This window comes from Rhinopithecus roxellana, chromosome 12 (genome assembly GCF_007565055.1).
Source record: "Rhinopithecus roxellana isolate Shanxi Qingling chromosome 12, ASM756505v1, whole genome shotgun sequence".
NCBI classification, from domain to species: Eukaryota; Metazoa; Chordata; class Mammalia; order Primates; family Cercopithecidae; genus Rhinopithecus; species Rhinopithecus roxellana.
The window spans coordinates 32,468,410-32,491,902 of record NC_044560.1 but is presented as its reverse complement, the minus strand read 5'-3'; the positions used below and the strand labels follow the sequence as shown (position 1 = coordinate 32,491,902).

The window sequence follows — 23,493 nt, the reverse complement described above, 5'->3', positions numbered from 1 at the left end:
AACCCAGGATTGCCTGTTTGTCTAGATTCTTCTTGGCCTCTCAGAACACGTATTCCTTCCTTCTAGAATGGGTGACCCTCTCTGGAATGGGGGTCTTATGACCAACAGTCAAACAAAGTAAGCCACGTAATTTTTTATGGCCAGTTTTTACCCAAAAAGGCAGGGGAAAGTTAGAGTAATATTTTTAGGTTTTATGAATAGCTTTGGGGACAAGGAGTTCTGGTTTCCATGACTTGCCTTGGAGAAGAGGCTATGGTTAGCCTCGGGAGAGAATGGGACTGAGAGACAGGAGGGCAAGAGAAGGTCCGAGAAAAAACTTCTGCTTCTGAGGATGCTTTTGCAGACTTCATTTTGTGGTATTATTTTGTGAGTCCCAGGAAAACAAATAGATATCCTATTTCTCCTCCAACTTTTACAGTCCCCCATCCCTGCCCCAGATTTTACCTTCCAACAGTAGATTTTGCTTATACCATTTCTTTTTTTTTTTTTTTCCAAGACAGTCTCACTTTGTCACCCAGGCTAGAGTGCAGGTGCAGTGGTGCTATCTTGGCTCACTGGCACCTCGGCCTCTCGGGCTCAGCCTGGGATTACCGGCGCTGTAGCTAGGATTACAGGCGTATGCCACCATGTCTAGCTAATTTTTGTATTTTTAGTAGAGATGGGTTTTTACCATGTTGGCCAGGCTGGTCTTGAGCCCCTGACCTCAGGTCATCCACCCGCCTCAGCCTCCCAAAGTGCTGGGAGTACAGGCGTGAGCCACTGCACCCGGCCTGCTTGCACCCATCTTTAATGCAACATTTGCCTACTGATGATTTTGTGTTAACCTCCTACATTTATTAGCTGGAACCTTTTTTTTTTCTTTTTTGAGACAGAGTCTCGCTCTGTCGCACAGGCTGCAGTGCAGTGGTGCGATCTCGGCTCACTGCAACCTCCGCCTCCCAGGCTCACGCCATTCTCCTGCCTCAGCCTCCCGAGCAGCTGGGACTACAGGCGCCCGCCACCACGCCCGTCTAATTTTTTTGTATTTTTAGTAGAGACGGGGTTTCACCATGTTCGCCAGGATGGTCTCAATCTCCTGACCTTGTGATCCGCCTGCCTCGGCCTCCCAAAGTGCTGGGATTACAGGTGTGAGCCACCACGCCCGGCCTTTTTTTTTTTTTTTGAGATAGAGTCTCACTCTGTTGCCCATGCTGGAGTGCAGTGGCATGATCTCAGCTCACTGCAACCTCCACCTCCCAGGTTCAAGCGATTCTCCTGCCTCAGCCTCCTGAGTAGCTGGAATTGCAGGCATGCACCACCACGCCTGGCTAATTTTTGTATTTTTAGTAGAGACAGGGTTTCACCATGTTGGTCAGGCTGGTCTCGAACTCCTGACCTCATGATCTGCCCACCTCAACCTCCAAAAGTGCTGGGATTACAGGCGTGAGCCACCGTGCCTGGCCCATTAGCTGGAATTCTTCTGTAAGAAGGAAGACTCTCTTATTCCTCTATTCAATTATTTATATCAATATGGACTCATAGATGTTTATTCCATGAGTTATAATCCAGTACTATCCTTATTTTTCTTCTGCTTTGGCCACTTGGAGCTCTTTCAAGTTGGCTCCTGTGCCTTTTCAACCTACCCCCATCCTTTGGTGAGGATTTCTTATTTTCTGGCACTACAAATTGTTAATCTAGGATTATCTTATATTTTATCTGCCATAGCCCTGGAATCAGCCACTTCTGTATGGAGCACCAGTTCCTTTTATTGGGAACACCATTTTTTTTTTTTTTTTGAGACGGAGTCTCGCTCTGCCGCCCAGGCTGGAGTGCTGTGGCCGGATCTCAGCTCACTGCAAGCTCCGCCTCCCGGGTTCACGCCATTCTCCTGCCTCAGCCTCCCAAGTAGCTGGGACTACAGGCGCCCACCACCTCGCCCGGCTAATTTTTTTGTATTTTTTAGTAGAGACTGGGTTTCACCGTGTTAGCCAGGATGGTCTCGATCTCCTGACCTCGTGATCCGCCCGTCTCGGCCTCCCAAAGTGCTGGGATTACAGGCTTGAGCCACCGCGGCCGGCCATGGGAACACCATTTAGAAATCCAGATCTAGGCTTAGGTATGCTAATTGTTCCTGGACCCTCTTAGTGCTAGGCCCTCTTAACTCAGAGAAACTGGCAGCTGTGTATGTATGTGTGGCAATGTGGCCAATCACTCTGGAGTATCTTCCTGTTCTTTCAAAGCTGCAACACCAGAACAAGCTTTATACAAATTTGAAAACTCAAAATCAAGTGTGTGAACAATGTCAGTCTTCATAGTTTACATTTCTTATCAATGAAGCTGAGAAAAATAATTTTCTCCATTTCATCCTGTCCAAATTTTACATATACTAAAGGAATTGCCACACTGGCAGTAATGTCTAATCATTTATCCAGTTGTAGTGAAAATGGACAAAGACCAGTTAAGGTTGATATGCCATTATTAAATTAGGATAAAGAAACCAACAATGTAAGTTTTACATTCTAACTTAAACTATAATTTTTTAAAAGAAATTTGAAAAATGATAGTTTTTAAAAACCCTTTAAATCTATGTTTATAGTTTATTAAGTTTTTCTAAACTTTTGAGTTACAGTTAAATTTCAGGTCAATTAAAATAGAGTTCTTTTACTTGATGTAAAAGAAATTGTTCTCTGATATTGCTGTAAATTTGTAATGGTGCTATGTTCTTGTCAAAGATTAAGAACTTGTATAACATATAATTCTATAATATGTAATTGTATACTTCTATATTGTGTGATTCATTATTTTGTTTGTTTATTAGAGATGGGGGTCTCACTAGGTTGCTGAGCTGGTCTCTAACTCCTGGGCTCGAGCAGTCCTCCTGCCTTGGCTTCCCAAAGTACTGAAAATACAGGTGTGAGCCACCTTGCTCAGCCTGTAATTAGTTATTATTGATATATTAGAAAGCAACTGATTTTTGTCTGAAAAGATCAGCCTTCCTGATATATCTTCATTATTCTGGTACTTTGTATTATTCTGAGCTGGACTTACTTATGTTTTTATGTTGTTTCAAAATATTTATTTTTCTACATTTAACAACATTTTTCATAAGTTATTTCCTAGGGTATCTATATACTGTTGACTTCCAAGAATTACCAGACATTTCTGTTCATCTAGCAAAGCTAAGCTTATTAGATTTATTGCAAAAAAGGGAGAACAACCTCTTCAAAGAGTAGCAGTAGTATCTTAAAATAAGAAACCAGGAAAGTTACTTATCAGGTTTTAGAACTAGACTGGGTAACTTTTTTTTCCTTTTTTTTTTTTTTTTTTTTGAGACAGAGTCTTGCTCTGTCGCACAGGCTGGAGTGCAGTGGCCAGATCTCAGCTCACTGCAACTGCCGCCTCCCAGGGTCAAGCAATTCTCCTGCCACAGCCTCCCGAGTAGCTGGGATTACAGGCACCCACCACCACGCCTGGCTAATTTTTGTATTTTTAGTAGAGACGGGGTTTCACCACATTGGCCAGGCTGGCCTGGAACACCTTACCTCAGGTGATCCACCCGCCCCTGCCCCTGCCTCCCAAAGTGCTTGGATTATAGGCATGAGCCACCACGCCTAGCCTCTTTGTTTTTTTAAAAACATGCTCCACCGAAAAGTAGCGACTGGGTATATATATATATTACCCGCCCTGCAACTGGGTAATTTTTAAGGCAGGTTTTGCAAAACAGAGCGAGCTAGTTGGGATGGGGCTGAGTTTATGACATCATAATTCCAGTGTGGGCCGGGTGTGGTGGCTCACACCTGTAATCCCAGCACTTTGGGATGCTGAGGCGGGCGGCTCATGAGGTCAGGAGATCAAGACCACCCTGGCTAACACGGTGAAACCCCGTCTCTACTAAAAATACAAAAAATTAGCCGGGCATGGTGGCTGGCGCCTATAGTGCCAGCTACTCAGGAGGCTGAGGCAGGAGAATGGCGTGAACCCAGAAGGTGGAGCTTGCAGTGAGCCGAGATGGCGCCACTGCACTCCAACCTGGGTGACAGAGCTAGACTTCATCTCAAAAATAAATAAATAAATAAATAAATAAATAAATAAATAAATAAATAAAATAGATTTATTCCATTGATTTGAGACTGTCATTCTTTACCTCTAATTAGTTACTTTTTATTTTTAGAAATCTTTTCGTTCTTGTTTGAAGATTGATTTGATAGTAGGTGTTATGTTGTGTGGCTGTTCCTAACTTTTTAATTCATTGTTATTTCATTGTTTAATATTATGGAATGCCATTTGGTCTATTTTGTAATTTGTGCCCTTAATTCCAAATTTTTTGATACCAAGATTAAGATACCTTTTTTTAACCTTTGCCTTCTACTCAGGAGGCTGACATGGGAGGATGACTTGAGCCCTGAAGGTTGAGGCTGCAGTGAGCTATGATCATGCCACTGTACTCCAACCTAGGGAACAGAGCAAAATCCCCATCTCAGAAAAAAAGAGAAAAGAAACCTCATACACCTTGCCAGTCATTCCCTGTCCTCCCACTCTCAGTCTCTGGCAACCATTAAACTTCTCTGATATCTATAGATTTGCCTATTCTGCATATAAAAAAGGAATCAAGCAACATGTGGCCTTTTGTGAATGACTTTCTTTCACTTAGCATGTTTTTGAGTTTCATCAATATAATAGGAGGTGTCAATACTCATTCTTTTTTTATGGCTGAATATTATTCTATTCCATTCTATTATTTCTTTTGTTGCTGTGCTTTTGATATTATTATCTAGGAAACTTTTGTAATCCAAGGTTATGACGATTTACTTCTATGTTATCTTCTAAGTTAGTAGTTTTAGCTCTTACCTTTAGGTCTTTGATCCACATTGAGTTAATTTTCATATGTGATATAAAGGGTAGATGCCCAGCTTCATTCTTTTGCATGGGAATATCCAGTTGTGCTAGCACTATTGCTAAAGAGACTCCTTTGAATTTTGTTGGCACCCTTTTTGATAATGAATTAATCATAAATTTGAGATATATGTACCTGTGTGTGTGTATATACATATGCATATATACACACACTGTCTTTCTGTCAGTACTATATACTGCTTGATTTACTGTAACATTAAAAAAGTTTTGAAGTCACAAAGTATGAGTACTGATACTTGATTCTTTTTTTTGTTTTGTTTATTTTTTTGTTATTTTTTTTAATTTTTTAATTTTTTAATTTTTTTATTTTTTATTTTTTTATTTTATTTTGATACTTGATTCTTGTCTTTCAAGATTGTTTTGGCTATTCTGAATTTTCTGTATTCGCATATGAATTCAGCTTGTCATTTTCCACAAGAAAAAGGCAGTTGACTTTTTTTTTGGGGGGGGGGGGACTGAGTCTTGCTCTGTTACCGGGGTTTGGAGTACAGTAGTGTGATCTCGGCTTACTGCTGTAATTCTCCTATCTCAGAGTCCCAAAGTGCTAGGATTACAGGCATTAGCCACCGCACCTGGCTAAGGTGTGTTTTTTAAAAATTTATATAAATACTCTTTCACATGGAGGTGGTTTCCTTTTTTATACAATTGCTAAAACTCTTCTTAGGAATCATTCTTTCTGCATTTATTGACATAATTCATATGATTTTTTTCCTCCATTATTCTGTACTGTGTTGAATTCTATTACTTGACTAACCTTGCGTGCTGTAATCCAATTTGGTCATCATGTGTTGATATTTTATCTCTTTTCAATTATATCTGAACTTTTAATGTTTTCTTTAGGTTTCATGAATGGGATTGGATTGTAATTTTTTTTTTCATTGTCCTTCCTAACGCTGGATGGCTGGGCGCAGTGGCTCATGCCTGTAATCCCAGCACTTCAGGAAGCCAAGGCAGGCGGATCGCTTGTGGTCAGGAGTTTGTGACCAGCCTGGCTAATGTGGAGAAACCCTGTCTCTACTACAAGTACAAAAATTAGCGATGCGTGGTGGTGTGCCTGCAACCTCAGCTACTCAGGAGGTTGAGGCAGGAGAATTGCTTGAACCCGGGAGGCAGAGGTTGCGGTGAGCCGAGATCGTACCGCTGCACCCCAGCCTGGGCAACAAAGGGAGACTCCATCTCAAAAAATAAAATAAAATAAAAAATAATGTTGGATGTAAGTGTTTCATTAGCTTCATACATGTGTTGTGGTGAGGGAATGTACCCTTTTACCCCCTCTTAGAGTCTGAAGAAACACTCCAGAAAAAAACATCTGAACCTTCAGTTTCCATTGTGCTTTTTAAAAACTGATGCAAATTACGTAATGCTTATAGAATTGTCCAAGTGTTCTGTGTGTTAATTTTGCAGTGGCTGCTTTTTAGAGTTTTATGCATTTCAAGCAAGCTAGTAACATGTTTTTATCATAATGCCATCTTACTGTGTTTGTGCAGTGTGGAGAGCTACAGCTGAGGTACCTGGTAGCACTAGGTTGGATATTGTAGCATTTACTTTTTTCTTCATCAGTGTTAAAAGAATTGCATCAGTAACATTAGTTTGAAATAAAATATTTGCCATTGTGGCTCTTCTGTGGTATTTGTGAACTCTATTTTTTTTTTTAATTACTGGACTTTTGTCTTATTTTTGTTTATTTTGTTGCACTTTTTCCAGCTTCTTGTGATGAATATATAGGTCATCAATTTTCAAGTTTTCTTCTTTTCTCATATGTATTTATATCTGCTTTATAAATTGTTTTTCTACTTCTTTCACTCCATCAAATATAAATGGATACAAACATACTATTATTTGGTTCAAAATAATTTTATATGAGAATTTAGGTAATACCTCCTTAAATTCTGGGTTGCTTTTTCCTTCCTTTCCCCAGCTTTTTATTTTGAAAATCATCAAGCCAAGTGAGAATATTTTTAAAATATGTATTTGTGTATGTCTGTATATGTATGTGTATAATATATAATATATATACAGTTAATTACCCTTCATGTAAATTCATCTTTGGTTATTAACATTTTGCCTTACTTTTTCTCTGTATATATGCACCTTTCTTCTTGGCTCACTTGATGGTAAGTAGCAGTTGTCATTAAATTTCACCTCTTAACTATGTGCATCTTCTAAGAATAAAGACATTCTCCTTCAAAGTCACAATATTATTATAATAGTAATGTAGTCTTATCTACTATAGAGTCTATACTTACATTTGTTATGCTGTTTCTAAAAATGTCATTTATAAAATGTTTCCAGGATCCATTGTGTATTCATACGTTGTATTTAGGTCTTAGCCTTTTTTTTTTTTTTTCTTTTTTTGAGACCGAGTCTTGCTCTGTTGCCCAGGCTGGAATGCAGTGGTGTGATCTCTGCTCACTGCAACCTCTGCCTCCTGGGTTCAAGTGATTCTCCTGCCTCAGCCTCCGAGTTAGCTGGTGGCACCCGCCACTACGCCTGGCTAATTTTTGTATTTTTAGTACAGATGGGGTTTCACCATATTGGCCAGGCTGGTCTCGAACTCCTAACTTTGTGATACGCCTGCCTTGGCCTCCCAAAGTGCTGGGATTAAGGTGTGAGCCACCACGCCCAGCCAGATCTTAGGCTTTTTATCTTGGTGTTACCCTACTACATTTACCCCTTAGAGTTTGGTTTTTTTGAACTGTCTACTCCAGTTTTCTTGTGGAATGTCAGGCTTATAGGTTTGATAATTTCCCCTCATGACTAGAGTAAGATTAAACATTTTTTGCCAAGAATATTAAAGAAGTAATGTGTAATGATCATTTTTGTTTGTTTTCTTTTCTCCACCAACCAAGCAAAGACCACTGGTAATTATCTTTGTTTACAATAACTTTTTAATTGTAGAATAATTTTAGATTTATAAAATTAACAGATTTACAAAGGTAATACAGAGATTTCTTGTATACACCTCTCCCACTTTCCACCACCATTAACATCTTACATAAAGTACATTTGTCAAAACTAGGAAACTGACATGAGACTCTTTATTGGGATTTCATTCAGTTTTTCCATATAGTTCATATTTCTGTTCCAAGATGCATCCAGTTAGGGGTACCACATTGTATATATTTGTCTTATCTTCCAGTCTCTTCTGTTCTGTGACAGTTTTTTCAGCTTTGCTTTTCATGACTTTGACTGTCTTGACAGACCATGCCAGTAGTGTATCTCCCAATCCAAGTCTTGTTTTTCTTGTAATTAGGAAGTAGTAGTTTTTAGAAAGACTGTAACAGAGGTGAAGTATGCTTTTCATCACATTACATTGGGGTACGTGACATCACTGGTGATATTAACCTTTATCATTTGGCTAAAGCAGTGTCTGCCAGGTTTTTTCACTCCAAATGTACTATTTTTTCCTTTTCCATTCTCTATTCTTTAGAGACAACTTGTTAAGTCTAGCCCACCCTGGGAGCAGGTACATAGGAGTAGAAATTAACCTTTACATTCCATAGAGTTTAATCTCTAATATCTAGAATTCTTCTATAAGAAATATTTGTTTCTTCTCATTTATACTTCTCATTTATAGACTCATGTATATTTGTTTTATACTTCAAGGTATAATCAAATATTACATTATTTCTTTTGCCACCCATACTGTTTCAGCTTCAGACATTGATAGCTCTTTTAGGTTGGTTCCTGTGTTCATTTAATACCCTGATCCTTCTGTTTTTTGAGGACTTCTTTCCTGGTACTACCTTCAAGTTCATTTTGTTTTCTCCCTCCTGTGGTCCTGGAATCAGCTGTTTCTCCCGGGAGCGTGGTTCCTTTTAGTGGAGAATGGGATTTAAAAACCAAGGTCAGCTGGGCACGGTGGCTCACACCTGTAATCCCAGCACTTTGGGAGGCCAAGGCGGGCAGATCACGAGGTCAGGAGTTTAAGACGAGCCTGGCCAACATGGTGAAACCCCGTCTCAACTAAAAATACAAAAATTAGCTGGGCATGGAGGCACCCGTCTGTAATGCCAGCTACTCAGGAGGCTGAAGCAGGAGAATTGCTTGAACTCGGAGGCAGAGGTTGCAGTGAGCCGAGATCACACCACTGCACTCCAGCCTGGGCGACAGAGCAAGACTCCATCCTCCCCCCCGCCCCCCAAAAAAAAACAAAAAACAAACAAACAAAACAAGGTCTGGGTAACGGATATATATGCACATTCACCCGTGTATGCTTACATATATTAGTAATTGTCTTTCTGTCTATCCGTTTGTATGCATCTGAAGCTAAACATGAGTTCATACTAATGTCTCTGACTCTCATCCAGTACTACAAAATGCATTCTAGTCTTCCTGCCTTGTTTATCTGTAACTTTTTTACCCTGATAGCAAGAAAACTGGCTCTCCCCATCCACCATTTATTTATATACCTGTTCAACTCCAGTGTACATGTAACACACTTCTGAAATAACCGGTACCCCCATGAGCAACAAGTTTACTCACTTTAGTAGTGTTTGTATATACTTCCTTTAGTGTATGGCCTTATAATTTTCAGTCAAAACATCATTTTCCAAAGTTTGTTATTTTATCATATCACAGTGCACTGTTTGTTCAGTATATTGATTACCTACAAGCAGTATTAATTACCAAATATATGTTGTCTAGTTACCTTTGCAGTATTGATTTCTAGCATAACATTTTTTTGTAGTCAGACTACATACTCTATATGATCTTGATCCTTTGAAATACGTTGAAACTTGCTTTATAGCCCGGTATATGGTCAGTTTTTGGGAACAATCTGTGTGTGACTGGAAAGTAACTGAGCTCTGCAGTATTTGAATTGTATCTATGAAGTTCTAGATCTTTATTGATTAAATGTTCCACTCAGACTTTGGATTGTCTTTGCTTAATCAGACTTTGGCTAATTTGCTTTCCTTATTTCATACCATGTTAATAGATAAATACAGAATTATTTATAACCCTTATAAAGAAATTATTTATAACACTTATTACGAAATCCTCTATGTACATTGTAGTTCGTTAGAAAATAGAGATGGTTAAAACTGCTTTTGAAACATTAAAATCTTGCCGAGTGCGGTGGCTCATGCCTGTAATCCCAGCGCTTTGGGAGGCTGAGGTGGGCAGATCGTTTGAGTTCAGGAGTTCTAGACAAGCCTGTCCAACATGACGAAACCCTGTCTCTACTAAAAATACAAAACTTAGCCCGGCATAGTGGCAAGTACCTATAATCCCAGCTACTCCAGAGGCTGAGGCAGTAGAATCTCTTGAACCTGGCAGGCGGAGGTTGCAGAGCCGATATTGCGCCACTGCACTCCAGCCTGGGCCACAGAGCCAGATTCCATCCCACCACCCCCGCCCCCCGCAAAAAAATTAAAGTCTTGGCTGGATGCAGTGGCTCATGCCTGTAATCCTAACACTTTGGGAAGCTGAGGCAGATGGAGGTGAATCACTTGGCGCCAGGAGTTCCGAGACTAGCCTGGCCAACATGGAGAAACCTCATTTCTACCAAAAATACAAACAAATTAGGCAGGCACGGTAGTGGGCGCTTGTGGCCCCAGCTACCTGGGAGGCTGAGACACAAGAATTGCTTGAACCTGAGAGGCAAAGGTTGCAGTGAGCCAAGATCACACCACTGCACTCCAGCCTGAGTGACAGTATTTTTTTTTCTTTAAGGATTTCCTGGCCGGGTGCGGTGGCTCACGCCTGTAATCCCAGCACTTTGGGAGGCCGAGGCGGGCGGATCACGAGGTCAGGAGATCAAGACCATCTTGGCTAACAGGGTGAAACCCCGTCTCTAGTAAAAATACAAAAAATTAGCTGGGCGTGGTGGTGGGTGCCTGTAGTCCCAGCCACTTGGGAGACTGAGGCAGGAGAATGGTATGAACCCAGGAGGCGGAGTTTGCAGTGAACCGAGATCGCACCACTGCACTCCAGCCTGAGAGACAGAGTGAGACTCAGTCTCAAAAAAAAAAAAAAAAAAGTGTTTTCTTTTTCTTTTTTTTTTTTTTTTTGAGACAGGGTCTTGCTCTGTTTCCCGGGCTGGAGTGCAGTGGCATGAACACAGCTCACTGCAGCTTTGGGCGCCTGGGCTCTAGCAATTCTCCCACCTTGCCCTCCCAAATATCTGGGACCACAGGTGCATGCTACCATGCCCAGCCAAGTTTTTAATTTTTTTTTTTTTGTAAAGAAGAGGTCTTACTGTGTTGCCCAGGCTGGTCTTGAACTCCTGGGCTTGAGCAGTCCTCCTGCCTCGGCTTCCCAAAGTGCTGGGATTACAGGCGTGAGCCACCACTCCAGTCCCTGACTGTTTTTGATGTTTAACTGCTGACGACTCCTCTTTTTTTCCCCTTCTGTTTACTTCTGGGCCAGCTGATAAAAAACCTATGTGCTCCCGCCTTTACATTCAAACCATATGAACCCCATCCCATGAGCAGGAACACTCAACCCAGCACCACGCCCTAACCACCATGCAAACTCCAAGCCAGCCTCCTTTTCCTAATCTCTCAAGTTGTTTTATGACCTGCTTGGGAGCTGCTCTGCTCTCTAGAAAGCCTCATGATGAGAGTTATAAACCTTTTCCTACCTTCTTGGTGTATCTGTGTGACATCATTAGTCTTGTGCAGAACATGCACATTTATTATATAGGTATACGTGTGCCATGGTGGTTTGCTGCACCTTTTGACCTGCCCTCTAAGTTCCCTCCCCTCACCTCCCAGCCCCCAACAGGCCCTGGTATATGTTATTCCCCTCTCTATGTCCGTGTGTTCTCATTGTTCGGCTCCCACTTATGAGTGAGAACATGAAGTATTTGGTTTTCTGTTCCTGTGATAGTTTGCTGAGAATTATGGCCTCCAGCTTCATGCATGTCCCTGCAAAGGACATGATCTCATTTCTTTTTATGGCTGCATAGTACTCCATGATGCATATGTACCACATTTTCTTTATCCAGTTTATCACGGATGGGCATTTGGGTTGGCTCCAAGTCTTTGCTATTGTAAATCCTGCTGCAAGAAACATACATGCACATGTGTCTTTATAGTAGAATAATTTATATTTCTTTGGGTATATACCCAGTAATAGGACTGCTGGGTCAAATGTATTTCTGGTTCTAGATCCTTGAGGAATTGCCATACTGCCTTCCACAGTGCTTGAACTAATTTATATTCCCACCAACAGTGTAAAAGTGTTCCTATTTCTCCACAGCCTCACCAGCATCTATTGTTTTTCCTGACTTTTTAATAATCACCATTCTTACTGGTGTGAGATGGTATCTCATTGTGGTTTTGATTTGCATTTCTCTGATGATCTCTGATAATGATGTTGAGCTTTTCTTCATGTGTTTGTTGGCCTTATAAATGTCTTTTTTTTTTTTTTTTTTTTGAGATGGATTCTCACTCTGTCACCCAGGCTGGAGTGCAGTGGCTCCATCTCGGCTCACTGCAACCTCCACCTCCTGGGTTCAAGTGATTCTCCTGCCTCAGCCTCCCGAGTAGCTGGGATTACAGGCGCCTGCCACCATGCCTGGCTAATTTTTTTTGTATTTTTAGTAGAGACAGGGTTTCACCATGTTGGCCAGGCTGGTCTTGAACTCCTGACCTTGTGACCCACTCGCCTTGGCCTCCCAAAGTGCTGGGATTACAGGCATGAGCCACCACACCCAGCCAAATGTCTTCTTTTGAGAAGTGTCTGTTCATATCCCTTGCCTAGTTTTTGATGTATTGTTTGATTCTTGTAAATTTGTTCCATGTCATTTATGGATATTAGACCTTTGTCAGATGGGTAGATTTCTCCCATTCTGTAGGTTGTCTGTTCACTCTGATGATAATTTCTTTTCCTGTGCAGAAGCTCTTTAGTTTAGTTGGTTCCCATTTGTCAATTTTGGCTTTTGTTGCAATGGCTTTTGTCATTTTTGTCATCAAGTCTTTGCCCATGCCTATGTACTGAATGGTATTGCCTAGGTTTTCTTATAGGGTTTATATGGTTTTGGGTTTTACAGTTAAGTCTTTAATCCATCTTGAGTTGATTGTTGTATAAGGTGTAAGGAAGGGGTCTAGTTTTAGTTTTCTGCATACAGCTACCCAGTTTTCCCAGCACCATTTACTGAATAGGATATCCTTTCTCCATTGCTTGTTTGTGGCAGGTTTGTCGAAGATCAGATGGTTGTAGATGCATGGTGTTATTTCTGAGGTCTCTATTCTGCTCCATTGGTCTATATGTCTGTTTTGGTACCAGTACCATGCTGTTTTGGTTACTGTAGCCTTGTAGTGTAGTTTGAAGTCAGGTAGCGTGATGTCTCTAGCTTTGTTCTTTTTGCTTAGGATTGTCTTGGTTGTACGGTGTCTTCTTTGATTCCATATAAAATTTAAAATAGTTTTTTTCTAATTCTGTGAAGAATGTTAATGGTAATTTGATGGGAATAGCATTGAATCTATAATTTACTTTGGGTAGTATGGCCATTTTCACGATATTGATTCTTCCTATTCATGAGGATGGAATGTTTTTCCATTTGTTTGTGTCCTCTCTTATTTCTTTGAGCAGTGGTTTATAGTTCTCCTTGAAGAGGTCCTTCACATTCCTTGTTAGCTGTATTCCTAGGTATTTTATTCTCTTCGTAGCGATTGTGAATGGGAGTTCATTCGTGATTTTGCTCTCTGCTTGTCTATTGTTGGTGTAAAGGAATGCTTGTGATTTTTTCACATTGATTTTGTACCCTGAGACTTTGCTGAAGTTGCTTATCAGTTTAAGGAGTTTTTGGCCTGAGATGATGGGGTTTTCTAAATATAAAATCATGTTATCGGCAAACAGAGACAACTTGACTTCCTCTCTTCCTATTTGTATACTTTTACTTATTTCTCTTGCCTGATTGCCCTGGCCAGAACTTCCAGTACTATGTTGAATAGGAGTGGTGAGAGAGGGAATCCTTGTCTTGTACTGGTTTTCAAAGGGAATGCTTCCAGCTTTCACCCATTCAGTATGATATCGGCTATAGGTTTGTCATAAATAGCTCTTACTGTTTTGAGATATGTTCCATCAGTACCTAGTTTATTGCCAGTTTTTAATTTTAACATGAAGGGATGTTGAATTTTATCAAAGGCCTTTTCTGTATCTATTGAGATAATCATGTGGTTTTTGTCTTTGGTTCGGTTTATGTGATGGATTACGTTTATTGATTTGTGTATGTTGAACCAGCCTCGCATCCCAGGGATGAAGCTGACTTGATCATGGTGGATAAGCAACACAGTGAGACCCTGTCTCTACACATAATTTTAAAATGAGCCAGGTGTGGTGTTGTGCATCTGTAGTCCCAGTTACTTGAGAGGCTGAAGTGGGAAGATCACTTGAGCCGGAAGAGTACAAGGCTGCAGTGAACTATGATTGGGCTACTGTACTTCTGCCTGAGTGACAGAGCAAGACCCTGTCTTGATGATTGATTGATTGATAGCTAGATGGATGGATGGATGGATAGATAGATAGATAGATAGATAGATAGATAGATAGATAGATAAAGATAGAGAGACAGACAGAGTTAGCAGGTACTGCCTTTCTAAAGAAAGAACATTTATCCTGAAACATAAAGGATGAGAAGGATTCAGCCTGCGAAATGTCTAAGTCCAAGGACTCTTGAGCGGTTAAACAGTCTGTGGACAGCATTAAGTGTTGTGGGAAGTTGTATAGTTGACCCTTTGTATCCACTCATGGATTCAACCATCTTCAGATCAAACATATATTTTTAAATTGTGAGAGTACTGACCACATACAGACTTTTTTCTTGTCATTATTTTCTCAGTAATAGAGTAGAACAGCTATTCACATAGCATTTACATTGTATTAGGTATTGTAAGTAATCCACAGATGATTGAAAGTATACAGGAAGATGCATATAGGTTATGTGCAAATACTATGCCATTTTATATCAGGGACTTGGGCATCTGTAGCTGGATTGGGTTTTGGTATCCGCAGGAGGTCCTGGAACTGATCCTCCACAGATACCAAGGGGCAATTGTACTATATTCTTGGTATTGCAAAGAGGGACTATGATAGAGAATAGGAAGCAAAGAGTTAGTTGTTTTGACATGAGGCCTCCTAGGTAAGCAGCAGTCCTTGGAAAGGGATTTGTATTTTATTCTAAGAACAATGAAAAATCACTTGAGGAACTTAAAGGATGTATTCTTAAACACTGACCTGCATCTAAATCAGTGATAGGTTCAAAATAAAGATGTCAAGGTTTTTCTCCTCTCAGTTTTAATTCACTTGGTCTTTGACAGTGCCAAGATGGCAGATTTGGAACAAGCTTGTCAAAAATTCTGGCCCCACCTAAATGTTACCTATGTCCTCAATCAGTAATTTTACTGTCTTACTTAAACTCGTATACATTTCCGAACTCTTCTTGGCCTTTTTCAAATTTCATAACCATATTTTTGAATTCTGTATGCCATTCACTTATTGTGAGGGTTGCTTTTTCTTTCATAAAGTTTCTTGTTCTCTGGTATAGAAATACAAATTTTTTTCGTTGTCCTCTTTTGTTTCAGATTTGGATTTACAGTGTGAGATAATCAGCTACATAGAAGTACCCACTTATGAAACAGGTATATCCTCTACACAACTTCAGAGCATATATAAGAGAGAGAAACTCTATGAATGTAAGAAATGTCAGAAGAAATTCAGTAGTGGTTATCAACTTATTCTACATCACAAGTTTCATATTATTGAGCGACCCTATGAATGCAAAGAGTGTGGGGAGAACTTTCGTAGTGGTTATCAACTTACTCTCCATCAAAGATTTCATACCGGTGAGAAGCCCTATGAATGTACAGAATGTGGGAAGAACTTTAAAAGTGGTTATCAGCTGACTGTGCATCAGAGATTTCATACTGGTGAGAAAACCTATGAATGTAGGCAGTGTGGGAAGGCCTTTATATATGCCTCACACATTGCTCAACATGAGAGAATTCACACTGGTGGGAAGCCTTATGAATGTCAGGAGTGTGGGAAGGCCTTTAGTCAAGGTGGACACCTTAGAATTCATCAGAGAGTTCATACTGGCGAAAAACCATATAAATGTAAGGAATGTGGGAAGACTTTTAGTAGGCGCTCAAATCTTGTTGAACATGGGCAGATTCATACTGAAGAGAAGCCATACGTATGTGAGAAATGTGGAAAAGCCTTTAGAAGAGGTCACCAACTTACTGTACATCAGAGTGTTCACACTGGTAAAAAGCCATATGAGTGTAAAGAATGTGGGAAGGGCTATACGACTGCCTCATACTTTCTTCTACATCAGAGAATTCATAGAGGTGGAAAACCCTATGAATGTAAGGAGTGTAAGAAAACCTTTACTTTGTATAGAAATCTTACTCGGCATCAGAATATTCATACTGGTGAGAAACTTTTTGAATGCAAGCAATGTGGGAAGACCTATACTACTGGTTCAAAACTCTTTCAACATCAGAAAACTCATACGGGCGAGAAACCCTATGAATGCAAGGAATGTGGAAAGGCCTTTAGCTTGTATGGCTACCTTAAACAACATCAGAAAATTCATACTGGCATGAAACACTTTGAATGTAAGGAGTGTAAGAAAACCTTTACTTTGTATAGAAATCTGACTCGACATCAGAATATTCACACTGGTAAGAAACTTTTTGAATGTCAGGTATGTGGGAAGGCCTATAGTACTGGCTCAAACCTTATTCAGCATCAGAAAACTCATACTGGTGAGAAACCCTATGAATGTAAGGAATGTGGAAAGACCTTTAGCTTGCATGGATATCTTAATCAACATCAGAAAATTCATACTGGTGTGAAACCCTATGAATGTAAGGTATGTAGAAAAACCTTTACTTTCTATAGAAATCTTACTCTACATCAAAGTATTCATACTGATGAGAAACCTTTTGAATGTAAGGAATGTGGGAAGACCTTTAGACGTAGTTCACACCTTACTGCACATCAGAGTATTCATGCTGATAAAAAACCCTATGAATGTAAAGAATGTGGAAAGGCCTTTAAAATGTATGGCTACCTTACACAACATCAGAAAATTCATACTGGTGGAAAACCTTATGAATGTAAAGAATGTGGGAAGGCCTTCAGTCGTGTTTCAAACCTTGTTCAACATGAGAGAATTCATACTGGTGAGAAACCCTATGTGTGTAAGCAGTGTGGGAAAACCTTCAGATATGGTTCAGCCCTTAAAGCCCATCAGGGAATTCATAGGAGCACAAAAGTCTAAGACCATAAAGAGTACGAGCTCACCATTCATCATCAGACAGTCCACACTGGTGAGAAATGATGGAATGTTAGTCTTACAGGTATGGCTTTAGCAATTGAGAGAGTTCAAAATGCAGTTCTTGCCACATTAGAAAGCATTCGATGTCGATGTTTTAATGGAACATCTGACTATTCAATGGTAAATTAAGGAAAAAAAAAAAAAAAACAGGAATCCCAGTTTCTTCATGCCTACAACATCCATGGCATGGATTTTTTTATATAAACTTATTAATTAAAAGGATGACCAAAAGCCTTTCATACTGGATTTCAATGACTGTATTACAAATTACCCCAAGCCTTAATGTCTTACCACAATAGTAAACATCACTCATAGGTTCTGAGGGTCAGAAATTCAGAAGAGGCTTAACTGAGTGCTTTTGGATTGGTTTTTCCTTGAGCTTGTGGTCTTCTGAGGGCTTGTTGGGGCTGAAGAATCTGTTTTCCAGGTGGCTCACTCACACTGACGGGCTGGCTTAGAGAGTGAGAGTGCCAGGAGAAAGCTGTCCTCATCTACAGTGGGTTCAATTTACATGAGGAAATCCTGGCCTGTAGTAGTTGATGCTACAAATGAATTAGACTTTGGAGCTTTGTTTTTTTTTTTTTTTTTTTTTTTTTTTTTTTTTTTTTTTGAGACAGGGTCTTGCTGTATCACCCAGGCTGGAGTGCAGAGGCATGATCATAGCTCACTGCACCTTTCAACTTCTGGGCTCAAGCAATTTGGGTGGCTTCTTGAGGATATTTTGCATGACGTAGAAATATAAGCAATTTGTATTCAGAGTGCCAGTCATGGTATTTTAAAAATATGCCCTCGGGCCGGGCGCGGTGGCTCAAGCCTGTAATCCCAGCACTTTGGGAGGCCGAGACAGGCGGATCACGAGGTCAGGAGATCGAGACCATCCTGGCGAACACGGTGAAACCCCGTCTCTACTAAAAAATACAAAAAACTAGCCAGGCGAGGTGGCAGGCGCCTGTAGTCCCAGCCACTCGGGAGGCTGAGGCAGGAGAATGGCTTAAACCCGGGAGGTGGAGCTTGCAGTGAGCTGAGATCCGGCCACTGCACTCCAGCCTGGGCGACAGAGGGAGACTCTGACTCAAAAAATAAAAAAAAATAAAAAATAAAAATATGCCCTCAAATTCTTTGAAACTCTACCCTTCAAACTTGAAGTCTGACCGGGCATGGTGACTCATGCCTGTAATTCCAGCACTCTGGGAGACCGAGGCAGGCGAATCACTTGAGGTCAGGAGTTTGAGACAAGCCTGGCTAACATGGTGAAACCCCATCTCTACTAAAAATAAAAAAATAAAAAACTAGCCAGGCGTAGCCACTAGGGAGACAGGCAGGAGAATCGCTTGAACTTGGGAGGCAGAGGCTGCAGTGAGCTGAGATCGTGCCACTTAACTCCAGCCTGGGCAACAGAGTGAGACTCCATCTCAAAAACAAAAACAAAAAACAAAAAACCTGAAGTCCAATTTGCCTCCCTTTGCATGTGAGGTGAACCTAGTCACTTGCTTCCAATGAACAGAATCTTCAGGATCGCCTTTCCCTAGTGCTCAAGCCCACTTGTTCATTCACTCTCATGCAAATCTGGCCTCCTCTACCTTGGGCTTCTGCAGAGGCTGCTGACAGAACCTTTTATAGAAATTTCATTGAATGGTGATTCTCAAAATTGTCACATTAGATATTTCTGGGGTCTTAACCAAGGGTTTTTAATAGTCATACTCTGTTCTTTGGAGAACAGATAACCTGCTGTGAAGTGCCCCCTCTGCTCCCTCTCTGAAATAATCACTGTGTTAATGTTGAGGCCATGCTTCCCATGGGCTGCCTCCAGCCCCTTTTCTGAGCGTAACAAAAGTATTCATGCTAGTCAATTCTTATGAGACCCAGACTCTTCAGCTGGGGAACTGTGAATCAGCTTCCCATCAGCCAGGCTTAAACTGTCTTCATACTGCCCTGTGTTTAGTTTTTCTACCAATCTTGCTTCATTCCTCTCCTTCAGAGTCATCCGTCTTGAACCATGACCTGAAGGCTTTCACTGCCTTTCCTGGACCTCTTTTTCATTCATAGCCCCTTCCTTCCTTCTGATCTGATCTTGTTTTTTGCTTTTCAGAGGATCAGTATGAACACATACCCTAAGGTTACCTATATACTATGTTTCCCTAACAGCGCTCTGGATTTTGTCTTTGTCCAGAGACCATTTCTGAAGTTTAGCATCATTTGCTTTCTGGAGAGGTTGGGAGTTTCCAAAAGCAAGTCCTGGTTCACTTCTGTTTAACAATCTTTTTCTAGCTTATCTCACTTCTTGCACTTAAGCAACAAGAGCCAGGAGACACCGTCAACATTCTGCTTGGAAGCCTCCTAAGCTAAATTGCCCAATTTTTTTTGTTGCTGTTGTTTGTTTTTGTTTCTTAAAGACACAATCTTGCTTTGTCACCCAAGTTGGGAGTGCAGTGGTGTGATCATAGCTCACTACAACCTTGAACTCCTGGGCCTGAGTGATCCGCCCGTCTCAGCCTTATGAGTAGCTAGGACTACAGGTGTGTGCACAACTACACCTATCTAATTCTTTTTCTTTTTTTTTTTTGGTAGAAATGAGGTCTCCCTATGTTGCCTGAGCTGGTCTCAAACTCTTGATCCTCCTAGCTTGACCTCCCAAAGTGCTGGGACTATAGCGTGAGCCTGGCCCAGTTACACAGTTCTGTAGGTATTTTTTTGTACTTTTCAGTTACCACATGCAGCAGTGTTGCTTTCTGCTATTACATAACAAGAATCCCTTCCCCCCAGTCTCCAGTAACATTTTTCAGTTTTCTTTAAGCCCTCACTAGGAGCCTCTTCAAAAATATCCCGGTTTCTGCTAATAATATTTTCCAAGCCTTTCCAATTTCCACCCAGTTTGTGGTCCCAATGCCCCTCTGACATTTGTAGCTTTTTGTTTCAATAGCATCCCTTGTCTAGGTACCAAAATCTGTTATCTCATGCCACATTCCAAAGAACCCGAAGAATTAGTGGCTTAAAATGCCAATAAATGTGTGTTTTTCTCACAGTTTCTGTAAGTCAGAAATTTGGGAGGAGCTAAGCTGGGCAGTTCTTGCTCCAAGTGTCTCAAGAGGTTGTGCTTATCTCAAAGCTTGACTATAGCTAGAAGATATGCTTTCAAATATGGCTTAGTTCTGTGACTGATAAGTTTATACTGGCAAGTCATTTCTTCTCCCATGGGGCCTTGTCCATAAGCTGCTTGAGTGTGCTTGTGACGTGACAATTGGCTCTTCTCAGATGTGATCCTTTTTATAATCTCCCTTTGGAAGTTAGTTCTGCCACATTCTATTTGTTACCAGCAAGTCACTAAGTCTGGCCTACATTCAATAAAAGTGGAATTAAGTTTCACCTTTTTTCTTTTTTGGAGGCAGGATCTTTCACTCTCCTGGGCTTCAGTGATCCTCCGGCTTCAGCTTCCCGAGTAGCTGGGACTACAGGTGTGCGCCACCATGCCCAGCTAATTTTTAAATTTTTTGTAGAGATGGGGGTCTCACCAACTTGCCCAGGCTTGTCTCAAACTCCTGGGCTCAAGCAGTCCTCCCACAGTGTTCCCAAAGTGCTGAAATTATAGGTGTGAACCATCGTGCCCAGCTCACTTTCACCTTTTAAAGAGAGAAATGTCAAAACATTTGCAGACATATTTTTTATTTTAAAATCACCACACCTGACACCACTCAATCATTGTTGAGGTCTCAAAAATTAGTACTAATAAACTAACTTGTTAATGTCACGTATGCAATAGTGCTTTTAGCCACAGCTCATGCCTTACCTGTCATCGCTGCCACGTAACTCCTTGTGTGTCATTGGCCAAGATATTTATCATCTATGGGAATTATTTGCAAAGTATAATCAAGAGCCTACATGAAACCCAGGCATGGTGGTGCACACCTGTACTCTCAGCTACTCGGGAGACTGAGGCAGGAGGATCACTTGAGGCAAGAGTGTGAGGCTGCAGTGCTCTATGATGGTGCCTGTGAATAGCCATTGCACACCAGCCTGGCTTTTTTAGGCCCCGTCCAAAAAAGAAAAAAGGTACATAAGAGTCCTATTACGCGGAAGTGGCCCAAATTATACTTGTCAAAACCTGGGAAGACTGTTTAGCATATAGCCTCATGCTCAATAAATATGAGCTATTGGCCGGGTGCAGTGGCTTATGACTGTAATCTCAGCACTTTGGGAGGCTGAGGTGGGTGGATCACATGTCAGGAGATCGAGACCATCCTGGCTAACATGGTAAAACCCCATCTCTACAAAAAATACAAAACATTAGCTGGGTGTGGTGACACGCACCTGTAGTCCCAGCTACTCAGAAAGGCCAAGGCAGAAGAATCACTTGAACCCGGGAGGCGGAGGTTGCAGTGAGCTGAGATTGTGCCACTGCACTCCAGCCTGGGTGACAGAGCGAGACTCCGTCTCAAAATAAATAAATAAATAAATATGAGCTATTATGGATATCGTCATTATTTGCATTGCTGATAATTAATTTTTATGAAAGATTCTAATAGCATAATTAATTTAGAACAGCTTCTTAAAGCCACTCATCTATTAAATTTTATAAATTTTATATAATTTTGGAAATTAAAAATATGATTTCTGTGTGTCTGAAGATTTTGGCCAGGTGCAGTGGCTCACACCTCTAATCCCAGCACTTTAGGAGGCCAAAGCTAGCAGATCACCTGAGGTCAGGAGTTCAAGACCAGCCTGGGCAACATGGCAAAACCCCATCTCTACTAAAAATACAAAAATTAGCTGGGCGTAATGGCACACACCTGTAATCCTAGCTACTCGGAGGGCTGAGACATGAGAATCACTTGAACCCGGGAGGTGGAGGTTGCAGTGAGCCGAGATCACACCACTACACTTCAGCCTGAGTGACAGAGCAAGACTCCATCTCAAAAAAAAAAAAAAAAGAGATATTTTGCATATCTTGTTTTGTTTTGCTTTTGCTTTTTTCATTTTTTGTGGAGATGGGGTTTCACTATGTTGCCTAGGCTGTTCTCAAATCCCTGGCCTCAAGCAGTCCTCCTGCCTTGGCTTCCCAAATTACTGGGATTATAGACATGTGCCACTGTACCTGGCCAAGATTTTGATAATAGCCAACAATTCATATTCTCTGTTCACAATTTAAGATAAAGTAGGAATTAATAATGGACTATCAAGAAGTAAATTGTTCTCTTTGAGGTTTTCCCTAAATTTGAAATGTACATTTTAATTTAACATACAGAAAAATTGAAAGAATTTAGTAACCCACCATATATGTTTACATTCATGTTATTTGCTTTATCTTATTTCGGCTCTTTTTATCTGCTTATGTATGGGTGATTTCTGTATCATTTGAGAGTAAGTTACAGATATCATGGCACTTTGCCTTTAAATATATGCAAATTTCCTGGATAACTGTGATACTATAATCATACTGGAAAAACTTAATAATTTCTATAGTGTCTTCAAATATGTGCCCAAAGATTTTTTATAACTACTTATTTTCTGATCAGTATCCACTCTTGGTTAATTCATTGCATTTGGGATTTTTAAAAAATTTATTCTTTTTCTCTAGGATAATATCCCCACTTTTTCATGCTTTTGAATTTTTCTTTCTTTTTTTTTTTTATTTTTTTTTGAGACTGAGTCTCACTCTGTCACTAGGCTGGAGTACAGTGGTGTGATCTCGGCTTACTACAACCTCTGCCTCCTGGGTTCAAGCAATTCTGCCTCAGCCTCCCAAGTAGCTGGGACTACAGGCGCATGCCACCACACCCAGTTAATTTTTGTATTTTTAGTAGAGACGGGGTTTCACTATATTGGCCAGAATGGTCTCAATCTCTTGACCTTGTGATCCGCCTGCCTTGGCCTCCCAAAGTGCTGGAATTACAGGCCTGAGCCACTGTGCCCAGTGGATTTTTCTTTTTTAAGTACCCAAAGAATGTCCCACATTCTTGATTTCTGCTTCACAGTATGATTTAACTTATTGCTGTGTCCCTTGTGTTTCCTATAAATTGGAAGTTATGTCTAGAAAATTCATTAGGTTGAGATTAGGTTGAGATTTTTGTCAAGAACATCACATGAATGATGCTACAGACTTCTGAAAGCATATCAGTTTTTTACGTGATTATTTGTGCTACATCGTAAAGCTGCTTAAAGAGGCAACTGTCAGCTCTCCATTGAAAAACTCCATTTTGCGGCCGGGCGCGGTGGCTCAAACCTGTAATCCCAGCACTTTGGGAGGCCGAGACGGGCGGATCAGGAGATCAGGAGATCGAGACCATCCTGGCTAACACAGTGAAACCCCGTCT

At 40.7% G+C, this 23,493-nt stretch overlaps 1 protein-coding gene across 2 annotated transcripts in view; it reads left to right on the top strand.

Annotated features, from left to right (window-relative positions):
- Positions 1 to 17,314, top strand: part of ZNF573 (zinc finger protein 573) — a 47,510-nt gene extending 30,196 nt beyond the window's left edge. For both annotated transcript variants that reach the window (XM_030913738.1, XM_030913739.1), the window contains one exon: positions 15,426 to 17,314. In XM_030913738.1, the coding sequence (XP_030769598.1) occupies positions 15,426 to 17,128 (1,703 nt within the window). In that variant the 3' untranslated portion in view covers positions 17,129 to 17,314. The remainder of the gene's footprint in view (positions 1 to 15,425) is intronic.
- The last annotated feature ends 6,179 nt before the right edge of the window (positions 17,315 to 23,493 follow it).